Source organism: Arachis stenosperma, chromosome 8 (assembly GCF_014773155.1).
Source record: "Arachis stenosperma cultivar V10309 chromosome 8, arast.V10309.gnm1.PFL2, whole genome shotgun sequence".
Taxonomy (NCBI): Eukaryota; Viridiplantae; Streptophyta; class Magnoliopsida; order Fabales; family Fabaceae; genus Arachis; species Arachis stenosperma.
In genome coordinates, this window is record NC_080384.1 from 22,190,883 (window position 1) to 22,202,909 (window position 12,027).

The 12,027-nt window shown below is 35.9% G+C and overlaps 1 protein-coding gene across 2 annotated transcripts; it reads right to left on the reverse strand.

Moving 5' to 3' along the window:
• Positions 1–1,504: 1,504 nt before the first annotated feature.
• LOC130943551 (kinesin-like protein KIN-4A) lies at positions 1,505–11,721 on the reverse strand. Of its 2 annotated transcripts, none has more exons than XM_057871474.1 (26): positions 11,275–11,721; positions 10,067–10,213; positions 9,836–9,985; positions 9,171–9,424; positions 8,450–8,631; positions 8,239–8,363; positions 7,988–8,024; positions 7,570–7,661; positions 7,361–7,468; positions 7,012–7,125; positions 6,756–6,843; positions 6,486–6,595; positions 5,986–6,084; positions 5,791–5,904; positions 5,567–5,683; positions 5,403–5,483; positions 5,028–5,099; positions 4,441–4,534; positions 4,266–4,297; positions 4,089–4,186; positions 3,911–4,009; positions 3,550–3,771; positions 3,158–3,320; positions 2,706–2,858; positions 2,324–2,622; positions 1,505–2,029 (listed from the first exon to the last, which is right to left on the reverse strand). In XM_057871474.1, the coding sequence occupies exons 1-25, from the start codon at positions 11,392–11,394 to the stop codon at positions 2,407–2,409; spliced, it is 3,087 nt and encodes a 1,028-aa protein (XP_057727457.1). In that variant the 5' UTR covers positions 11,395–11,721; the 3' UTR covers positions 1,505–2,029; positions 2,324–2,406. The 2 variants fall into 2 exon arrangements, with proteins under 2 accessions (XP_057727457.1, XP_057727456.1); XM_057871473.1 differs by having other exon boundaries at positions 1,505–2,032.
• Positions 11,722–12,027: the final 306 nt, after the last annotated feature.

A 12,027-nucleotide genomic window follows, 5' to 3' on the forward strand; every position in this document is an offset into this window, starting at 1 on the left:
GATAAGGAGAGAGAGGGGGAGAGAGAAAAGGAAAAGGCAGAGAGAGATAGAGAGAGAGAGGAAGACAAAGAGAGGGGAGGGGGAGAAAGAGGGGGAGCGAGAGAGAAGAAGAAGAGAGAGGAGGGAAAGAGAGAAGGGGGGAGAGAGAGAGAGTGGAGGGGGAGAGAGGGAGTAAAGAAGAGAAAGAGAGGAAGAGGGAAAGGAGAGAGAAAGGGAGAGAGAGAGAGGGAGAGAGAGAGAAAGAGAGAGAGAGAGAGAAAGAGAGAGAGAGGGAAAGAGAAGGAGAGAGAGAGAGAAAGAGAGAGGGAGATAGGAAAGGAGAGAGAGGAAGAGAGATAGGGGGAGAGAGAATGAGAGAAAGGGATAGAGTGGGAGAAAAGGGAGAGAGAAAGAGGGAGGAAGATAAAGAGAGGGGAGAGAGAGAGAGAGAGAGAGAGAGAAGGAAAGAGAGAGGATGGAGAGAGAGAATGGAGGGGGAGAGAGGGAGAGAAGAAGAGAGAAAAAGAAAGATGGGAAGGAGAGAGAGAAAGGAGGGGTAGAGAGAGAGAGGAAGAGGAAAAGGAGAGAGAAAGGGAGAGAGAGAGAGAGAGAGAGAGAGAGAGAAGGAGAAAGAGAGTGGGAGAGAGAGGGGGAGAGAGAAAAAATGTAAAAACTATTTTTTTATATGTTAAAAGTTAAAACTAGTTTTAACCTATAAACCAGTTTAAACTGGTTTTTTCAATTAAAACTGGTTTTATTTTTTTTGATCTGATTTAAACTGGTACACTATATTATAAACTGGTTTAAAACCAGTTTTTCATGTGACAAAGCAGTTTTTAAACCATTTAAAATGGTTTAGTACAGTTTCAATTCAGTTTATGAACCATGAACACCCCTACATTTTGTAGTTGGTGAAAACTTACGTGCAGTTATTTTTACGTGGAGTTGACATGAAGAATCGTTAGATGATTTAATAAATTTGACTAAATTATAATCTAACAATTTTTAATTATCAACTTTATATAAAAATACCTGCTGTGAGTTTTTATCTTTCTAGTTTATCAAAAAATTGACCAACTCACTTATTAATTTTGGCTTGCAACGAATTGGCTCCAACCTGATAGAACACAGTTCAATTTACCATTTGAACAAGAAATTTTTACCTATTTATTTTCACTAACACCTGTAATGCAACGGAGAAAAATGTATCAAATAATAAAACAAAACAAAATTACAATTATTAAAAACTAAATTCTATCGTTTCACTTAAAGCTCATCATTCTGATTTCTGGTCCTGATCACTTACTTGATCAGCAAGCAGTGACAAACAAGTACGATGGAGTCATGGAGAGATATACATTATACAAGTAACGAACGGTCCGCCGGTCCGGCATCGAAGTTTTAAGTCTCATTTGGAATTACATTGTGTGAAGCATTAAGAGCTGTAACCCAAAATTTGTTAGGCAAGGAAGTGAAGGAACTAAAGAAATTTTCATCAAAGAAAAAACAAGGAAAAGAGAGAGGAGAATGGAAAAGTTGACGCGTCGTGATCATCCTTTTGTTACGAAACCTGTATTGCAGAATCTCTTATCAATATGCTAACCTATCTTTACACACAAGAATCCCCACAGGATTTTCTTAGGGAAAAAAACTACAGAAGAATTTTCTTCATTTATGCGACTTAAATATGCATCTTAAAACCTATGGACAACGAAATCAATTGGGTAAACACAAACTACCACAAAATACTTACTTTGCAACATGGAATAAAGGACCTTCAATACACATTTTCAGAACTTCATAAAAAATATCCTATTTTTCTCCTAGTGTTGGTATGAACAAGCTAATTTCAAACATAATTTGACTAGTGAAGATCTACGCATGTATTTTTTATTTCCCGAGATTTGCGCTGCAGTGGGCAACATTCCTTTGCAGCACACCTCACAAGATGCTCCATACACAGCAATTATGGCAGAATATGCAAAATCTGGACAGCCTTATTGAAGATTGATAGGTGCATATCTTTCAGCAACCACTTACTTATATTACGCTGCTGCAAGAAACGTGGAATGTTAGATCAATGCATCTTAAATTGTCAGTTTTCAAAAGAAAGGAAGTGTCAGCACAGCGATGAACAATATATTCCATCAACGGGTAACCTTTATAGCATAGAATCAGATAAAAATATAAAAATAGAAGATGGAGATATATTTATTTTTTTAAAAGGAGGATATTCCATTGAAGGATATAATCTTGCAAGAAGTCCATGTCAGACAAATAGATTGCATGAAGTGATGAAACTGTTTAAAGAAATAAACTAATAACAAAAGTTTACTAATGCTACCTGAACCCAGTGTTCTGTTATTTCCAGGGCCTTGTGACTAGGGTCATTCTTGTGGCTCAAAAAATACCGAGCCACAGTAATGATCACAAGATATGTGTCAAAGCCTGTGAACGTGGCTTTGATCTCATTATTGTCTCATCACTGTGCCGAATCCATTCTGATAGTCTCCATGGCTTCTGCCACTTCCACTTGAATTGTAACAGCCACTGATGATGACTTCGTTTCCACCTCCATAGTTTGCCTGAAGCTTGTCCTGCAATTGCTAGTTTCTTCATCGAAAGATGCCCGATAGGTACCATCTGCAATAGCAGCAAATTTGACATAAATAGCCAGCGAAAGACATATGACAAAGTTTTTTTTTTACAAATGAATATCAACTTACCCGTCTACCCTGATCTATGGCTGTCGATTCTCTCACAGAGCCATTAACAACCCCAGGTGTAAATTTTAGCTGTTTTGGTACTGGCACAGACATTGGAGATAAGGGACCCTTCATATCTTCAGCATAGTGTTTCAATGAATTTGGAGTGTTTCCCTGTTAATGTTGAGCGATGAGAAGTTACTACATACTAACAAAGGAAAGCAATAGACAGCTGAGAATCACTAAGATTTACTGAAGTAATAGAATGCCAAACAAAAGGAGATATTCATGACTGGTGAGAATCTGCAAAGCTTTCTAACAATCCTCAACAATAACTCTTTTATCGTTTTTGCAGCAATAACTTACATGTCCATTGAGACTAAGTATTAAAAACTGTAAAATTATGCTAAATAGGATGTTAAACCTTCAATTTCAAATTAATTCATAATGCTTCCAAGCAACAATAATCTTACAGAAGTTGGTGTAGCCAACGTGGTTGTAACAGCTTGCTCTCTCATCTTTAGCTCCTTCTCGGTTTCCTTTCTCTTCATCTCACTTTGGCGTAACAGACCAACAAGTTCTTTGATTTGATCTTTCATTTCCCTGATCTCCATGTCCCTCTCCCAGAGTTGACACCTGTTGTTAACATAGGTGGAACGTATAATTCAGATTCAATGTATAAAGTAGCATATGCCACTCTAAATTGCGAAGTATATGTATTACTTATACAGTAATTCAACACGGTTTTTAAATAGGTGCCTTTTTCATGTTCAAATATCAAAATGTTCACTTTGCTTATTTCTATAATATGGGGAAACACAAACTCTGATAGCGGAGAAAAAGCTGTTGATGTCAAATAAAGCACCTAGCATCTGCGACCGAATTGAACATATATTGAAGCAAATTCTTGGCTTCTCCCATTGAGCGCAACTGATTCCAGCGTCCCCTATTTGTGAAGGCCCGTTCTCGTTCTTCTGCCTCGGAAAGCTGAGAAGCCATTGCCACAAGTGAATTAGATGATATGCTTAGCATGCTCTCCAGTGAAGCTATTCTGGCCGTTCTTGCATTTGGTGACATGGAGGATGCTCTGAGAAAGACAATTGTTAAAAAGCAATCAGGAATATCAATGTTATCCTTTCTTTATTCCATGCAATTCTTTCAACAGTAACGACGTATGAATCAGCAAATTAAATTAGATTTACACAATAGATGAATAGAAAGAAAACCTGGCAAATCCATTCTTTCCTCTTGGAGGACTAAGACCTTTGGCAGCAAATTCATTTACTTGCTTCAACATTGCTAATTCCTCAGCAAGGGCAGCTCGCCTAAAGATTGCATCATGAAATTAAAGACTACCCAACATCAATCAGCCACAAAACTAATAAATGAACATGTTTTACTTACACTTCGCTTTGTTTCTCGTATTCAAAACGAACTTCGTGCTCCTTGACCATGACTTCTAATTCATGATCAAGCCACCGCTGTAAGGACTTCTCATTGGTCTAAAAGATTAAAATAAAGAACTTGTTTAAGAATAGTGGATATAAAGCAAACCAAAAAGGAGGAAGTAGAGCTCATTACCTGGCCATTTGTTCCACTTCCATTAATTATAACTGGAAGATGAAATAGAAGAATATCAAAACAAAAGAATAGTCTATGCAGTGCAATTCACTAAAAGTTAGTCTCTTAATGCATTAAGGCAACATCAATTTTTGGACTCCTCAAAAGCTTATTTGATTATTTTTCCACTAATTACCTGAAGTGTCTCGGCTAGAAACTTTACGAGCTTCTAACAACTCCTTTAACCTCTTGGTGGCCATTGCAGCCTCTTCCGTTTTTCTCTGAAGGACCTGAAAATACATGTTCATTAACATGGTTATTCATGCATCAGACCAACCACAGAAGTCAACTATAAAACTAAAATCCTATCAAGAATTATGCATTTTGAATGGAAGTAACATAAATATGAGTACTCACATCATGCCTATTTGAGTTGGCTTCTTAAAACTAGAGTAAAATAGTTTCATTTAACTTTCGGACCAAAAAAAGGCTTGCTTTGCATACATTTGACATCTAGAAGAAGAGTGGAAGACAGGCAAATTTATGCCCGAGAGAATGTTAACTACTAAAAAAAATGAAATAGCTAACAACTTTGAGTATGCTTTATTTTTGTACCTCTTGGACACTAATAAATTTCCTGAAATTTGCTGTAGTGGAAATCTAAGAATAATGGTTTAAAACCGCTCGTATTTTCCGGTGTCATCACTCATCACCGAATCAATAACATAAGACCCATGAGGTTTCACTAGTAAAGCAACCATCTTACAAATTCTAAATACTTACCATTTTCTGGCGCTGATTTAAAGCCTGGAGCTTATGCCTTTCATACTCATTTCTTCTTCCTTCTTTCCTTAACTGCTTTCATAAACATATAATGAATACAACGTGATCAATTAGCAGACCGATAATAAAGGAAAATGCAAGCAAAATAGGCCCTGGCCCGTAACTGTTTTTTATGTGTACTTTTTGCAAGCTTTAGAGAACTATAAAGCAACCATAAATTGATGTTTATTATTTTTTCAAAGAAACATTCAAATGATAAAGACAATTGTTTCATCTTGAAATAAAAATTAATTGGTGAATTTTCATTTTCTTTAGATGTTGTTGATCAGTTGCATGAGCCGATTAACAAAATGAGAATAAGGGGAAGCCTCATACCTGCAACAGCTCTTTCTCTCTAGAAGCCTTCCATTGTCGAAACTGCTCCGCCTCTTGTTTGATCCTGTGTTGCAATTGAACCTGCAACAGTATTCAGGTTATGAAGAAAATGAGTATATTACGTGATTAAAACTATGGATTTGAAGGAAAAAAAAGCCGTCTACCTTTTGGGCTTTTATAGCTTGAATCTCATCTTGCAGTTTCTTTGCCGCTTCATCACTTTTTTGCTTTTGTTTCGTAAGCTGGACCTGGCTCTCTTGCTTCTTCTTCAGATCAAGAATCTACCATGCAGAGTTTTAAAAATATTTTGCAATTAAAGAATATCTTCCAATTTAGGTCTTGCAAATGGAGAAATAAATTGGTAAAAAAGTGAAATTAGGTTGTCCACCTGTGCTTCAAGTTCTTTCAGTTTTTGGGCATGGGTATCCTCTAGTTTCTGTGTTTGTCCATCAGAATTGGCAGCAAGGTTTTCAACTTCAGCCAGAAGATGATCTCTCTCTCTCTGCATTAGCAAATCAGAAGCATATATGAATACCAATGAATTTTGTAGGGTCAAAATTACTTTGCATAACTTCTAGAGAACCTGCACTACTCTCTTCTCATCCTCCAGTTCCATAATCTTCCTTCCAAAGTGCTGCTTGAGTACTTCAGCATCGGATACACCAAAAAGTTTCATCTCAGACTGCAAATACATCAATCCCACTATGTGCATTAATGAGAAAACGAGCAGAAGAAAATATGGACAAATCTCAAACAGAGTTTAATAGTAATGTTTTTAAATTCTCCAATAATATATGGAGCTACGAGAAAACCACTTTGCTGTTATATATATATGGAGCTACTCAACTCCATCATGATGAATAATCTGATAATTTTAGAAGCATCACAAAGTTATTGAGCTATGTGCATACTTTGCCGAGGAAATTGACTCAAGTAAAACAAATCAATTTACTAAGATAACAAAGACACAATATGAATATCAGAACCAAGGACACATTGTTATGTCGATTTAAATTAAATATGTTATTCATTGATGCATAATACATAATGGATATATATTATTAATATATGCATTATAACAACCTCCTTCTGCTCCAAGCGTTTATTCAACTCGTGTAACTCTCTGTCCATACTATTTTGCAGAAGTGTGTGCTCCCACTCTTTGGTTACTTCTTCAATTTCCCTAGATTCACCTGATAAAATTGGCAATTAATACCCTGAATATGTCAGTTTTAGCAACAACTGATTAAGTAGTAGCAGAAAAAGCACAAGACCGGTGCGAAGCAAGAACATCTTTACTGTTTACAACTGGCATTAATAACATAGTTAAAGCACGTTGCAGAATAGTTTTACCAGCTGTTTCACTCATTGAATAATCATGTGCTATGATAGGTAAGCTCCGCTTAAGACCATCAATCTTCACATTGCATGCACTACTATCCTGAAATGTATTCAAGGCTTGTGTCCATAAGCCATCCAGCAAATATCATGAATCCACTTTATAAAGTGGAATCAAACGCCAAGAGGTGAAAGCACAAACATTGGCATTTAAAAAGTATCTGAGAAAAAACTTGGTCAAACAAGAATATCAGCAGAAGAAAAAACATACATAAGCATCCTTGTCACATTGTCCTACAACAGAGCATCTACTGCGGTATTCATGAAGTTCCCGGCAGAGATCTTCATTGGTAGCTTCAAGCCAAGCAATTCTTTCCTTAAGGACCTACATAATCAGTTATAAGATGAGTATATATTTGTGGTATGATAACAAACCCTTTCAAATTATATTAGTTAAAAGGCTAGAATAGGATGCTTTTCTTTTTAAATAACCAACACATGATTTCCATCCATGCACTGTAAATGTGAATATTTTTATTACTAAGTACTAACCCATTTTAGGAAATGTATTTAGGTAATAAATACGTCATTGAAGATTCAATCTAACAAAAGCAAAGTACCTGAACTTCCTCAGAAGAGTTGCCAGAACGAGCACAAAGTTCTGCCTGCAAATACTCTAGCTGTTGGCGCATCTTTAGCATCTCAGTTGACATGGGGTCTCTATTGATCTATTATATAAATAAAAAAAGAGCTCAGCAGATACCATAATAACAAATATAGATTTGAAATAATAACAAATTGGGAACAAAGAAATTATACAGCTACTTACAACAGGCTTATTTTGGATATTACGCGCACGATTTGCATACTTCAAAGTGTTAAGGGTTTCCTCAGCATTAATATCAGCAGGACTTATGCAGGCTGAAAAGGAAATATCTTTTCAATATATGAAGAAAAAACAATAATTCAACAACAGCCAATCTTAAGATGCAACTTGGCAGTTTATGAAATAAATCCCAAACACAAAATGGGAAAGCAGCATTATTCCAAAGATATGTTGCATTCAGTAAATCTGTTAAAAGTTAAGGTATAATCTTGTTCATTGCTAACATTTGTGCCTGCCTTGTGCTCTTTTCACATACACTGCTGATTTTGTTATCTTTGTTTGAAGCTTACCAATAGAAGGTTAATTATAGGAGGCAAAACAATAGAATTTACAGCATACAATTAAGATAAAGAAAACCTACCTATCATAACAGTTCTGCTGTTACCTCCAAGAGAATCCTGCAACCATTCAATTATAGTCAACCATGAAAAATATCTTTAAGAAAAATACTCTTTAACTACAAATATCAAAGAAAGCTTAGTTACAAAAGATTGAATATACAGGTTTCTGATTCGTATATATCAGTAATAATTATTTCTTTTCTTCTAGGCAATGCCATAACAAAGAGGAGTATATGCTCCATAAAGAAGGTTAGATATAAAGATACCAAACCTGCAGAAGCCTAGTAAGTTTACTATCCCTGTACGGAACATGAATGCCTTCCTTCCGCTTCTTTTCATCACCAAGTGCACTAATAACATTACCAAGTGCAAGAAGGCCTTTGTTAATGTGGACTCCTATTTGAGAGGTTAAAGATACAAGTCAATACATTATCACAAAAGCAAGCCTAAAAGATATCAGTAAAAACATGTCTCAAACTAACCTTCTTTAAAACGCAAACCATCAGAACCTGTTCTTTTAGCTCGTTCTGATCCAGCTAGATCTACTAAGTGCAACTTTGCACAAAGATACTCTTCATTCATTGCATCATTCAAGTTGTTGTCGCCAGGAATATTGAGCTTCCGCATTTGCTCTAATGTAATCGTGAAGATGGCATGCGATCGACTAGTTGAGTAAATAATTGAATAAGAATAATTTTTTTTATAAAATCAGGAACCATAATTCATAGATGAGAACTACAATAGAATAAATAGTAACAGTTAAACAGATGTTGAAAAGAACAAGAGTCTAATTTGCACTGATAATTACAAGTAAATTGAGTGTTCCAAAATTGCAAGCCTTCTTGCAGTACAAAAGATCTATCTATTAATTACTCACTTTCAGCATGAAATTCCAAAACATTCCATATGGAACTGCTTTTAAAGGAAACAATACAAATTAAAGCTTATGAGCTCAATCACACTGTTGGATGCCTAAATTGGCAGGGAGTTTAAACAAAGAGATGCCAAAGGTACACTATATAAAATATCTTCAGTTAGTTATTGATTTATTATCTGATAGAATGTTATGTGGCACCTCTCTTGCTCTACTAGTACCTTGTAAGCTATACAAAAGTTTTCAAGAGTCTAAAATTCAGATAAATATTTCATTGATAAAAACAAATTTATGCAGTTCAAAGATGAGAAGAAAACTGCATAATCAACCTTGATTGGTTGTTCATATTTGTGCTTCCAGTTGCTCTGCTCAATGAACCCTGTTCTAGGCAAGTAGCCATTTCTTTTAGCGTTGTAACACTGACTTCAGTAGATCCAGCAAGGGTAATGACACCATTTGAAGTCTCACGAATTTGTATTGGTGGCTTTCCAGGAGAAATCACTTTTCCTGCATGTCCATTTGCAGTGTCCGATTTGCTCACGGAGGAGGGATCCAGCAAGTCTCTCACTTCCTCTTTAAGAATCTTTTTACAATCAAAAGCTTTTTTTCAGACAAATATTCTTAACAACTTTGCACATATGAAATATATTCTATTAATTACAGATAATGATAGATAACGGTCAAAAGTAGTCCTGAAAGATCACGAATCAAAAGATCAAATGGCTCAAATTGGTACCTAAAAGATGCAATAATGAATCGAATTGATCCCTTTGTCAATATCGTGTCACAAAATTATTTATGCCACATGTTGTCATCTAGCTAACGGAATACCAATCTAATTCAGTTGTATCTTTCAAGGCTAATTTGAGGCATCTAATCTTTCAAGGACCAAATTGACACACGCATAACTTTCAGGCCTATTTTGACTATTAACTCTAGAAAATAAAGAACAATTAAAATAAGAAAATCATGCTGCAAACAGTAATAAACAGACCTCAATAAAGGAAACATTCAGCCGAAATTCAATCTGGTTTCTTAAGGTTCCAATTTTGTTAAACAAGACATTCATAACTTGGGGTACTATTCCTGTTTGGCAACCATCCTTCAAGCCAGTTCCCATTGTGTACGTTTTCCCAGAACCTGTCTGCAATGGAGTGGAAGTTTTAAATGCAGAATAATTAGAAGTGTAATGGCAAGCTCTAGTCCTTTTAAGCAATAATCATACCTGACCATATGCAAGAACAGTAGCATTATACCCTTGGAACAAACCATCAACAAGAGGAGCAACACATTCTTCAAACATGCCACTCGAGGAAGAGCCAGTGCTTCCATAAACGTGATCAAATGTAAAGGAATGAGCACCAATTTGTACCTGTATTACAGCAACCATTAGCGTATGATTTTCCGCCCAAATATTTAGACACTTAAATGAGAATTAATATCCATGCTAACACATGCACGTAGATACATAAAAAAATATAAAGAATGCTAACGCTGGGTGAAAATAAGAATAGTTAAATGCTTTCAATTGGACGTGGGAGCATATGCAGAAATATACAGTGTGTGTGATGACTTCATAAAAGACTAAAGAAAAAGAAACTATGAACTATCGACAAAAAAGAAATCAGCTGATGCTTTCTGACCAGATACAGCAGTGGAATTGTGACATGATTAGAAGCTGAAAAAAAAAAACATGAACAGAAGAAATTATATGGCTACAATACCAGGAAAATAACAAGCTACTTTCATTTACAAAGACCAGCTTGTCATCATGTACAATTACTTTGCATTCACAATCCCTAAATAAAATAATTCATTTCATTTATAAAAAGAGTTCTTGTACGTAATGATTTATATATGATTTATATTAATTGAAGGATTATGAAAATACAATTAGAAACCACAACCAGTTTACATATCCAAAAAAATGCACTTGCTGTAAGATTCTATATGAACGACAATAAATTACTGCCTTAGATTTGAAAAATCACTTGTTTTAATAATTATTTCTTTCTTCAACTTCTTTCAATGCTAAAGTTGAACCGTTGAAAACAATGCTTTACTTTCGGTCTAAGATCGTTTCCTTAGGGATAAAGCCGAAATATGCAAAAACTGGATAAAAGCCTTATTCCCCTTCCAAATGCCGAAAATGTAGCCACCAAAATGACGTTTCAGAAACTTACACCAAAAATAGAACAATGAAGTCAAATAAATATCCCAAACAAGCATCGGATCATAAAAGTGAATTCCAAACTCGTTAGTCAGAAAACTCTTTTAGTCACGTAAGCAAAATTTCGGATCCAGATCACCGCAGAAATCAGAATCATCAACAACCAAATAACTCATTCCGAAAGAGGAAAACACAATATAATGCAGGACCGAAAATATTCTCGACTCAACGACAATGTGATTCAGACTTTCAGTAAAATGCACCTGAGGCTTCCCAGGAACGACGGTAACACAGTCTTTGCAGCCTTGAAGCTTCTCGTCGGCGATGAGCGGCCGTACATGGACCGCAACCTTAACGCAACAGTCTTCCCCTGCTGCTTCCATCACTGAAATCCAGCTCCACCTCAATAACCAGAACTGTATCTGTATCTCTGAACCAAAAAACGATCAATTTCGCTGCGATGAGAAAATGCCAAGAGAGGAGAGAGTCTCCGACAGTGGTAGAGAGAAGAAGCAATATAGTAGTGTTTTTTCTTTTAGTGAGTAATGTGAGATAGAGAGGAAAGGGTAGTTGTGGAAACAAGACGGCCTGATAAACAAGCTGAGCCAGGTAACTGTATGGACAGCAACAACCACTATCATTTTCCCTTCGCCTTCACATCACTGCATTCTCGCGTGCTTTTCACATTTTCTCACCATTTTCCCCATTTTGCCCCTCACTTCCGCTTTCCAACGGCACTGTCATTCTTCTTCTGATCACACCACATTTACACCTTTACCCCCCCCAACGGCCCCTTTTCTACCTTTTTTAGAGGATTCCTTTATTCTTAATTTATTTCTTTATTGCGCAAAATCATATTCACCTAATTATTGTGACTGAGATGGTGTGCAAAGTGAATAATAACAACAACCAAAGAAGGAATAGGAGTGGCAAATCAAATTAAGCAAGGGTTGAAATTAAGATAAGCTGGTTTGAGAGAATGGAATAATAATAATAATAATAATCTAGCTGAGCTT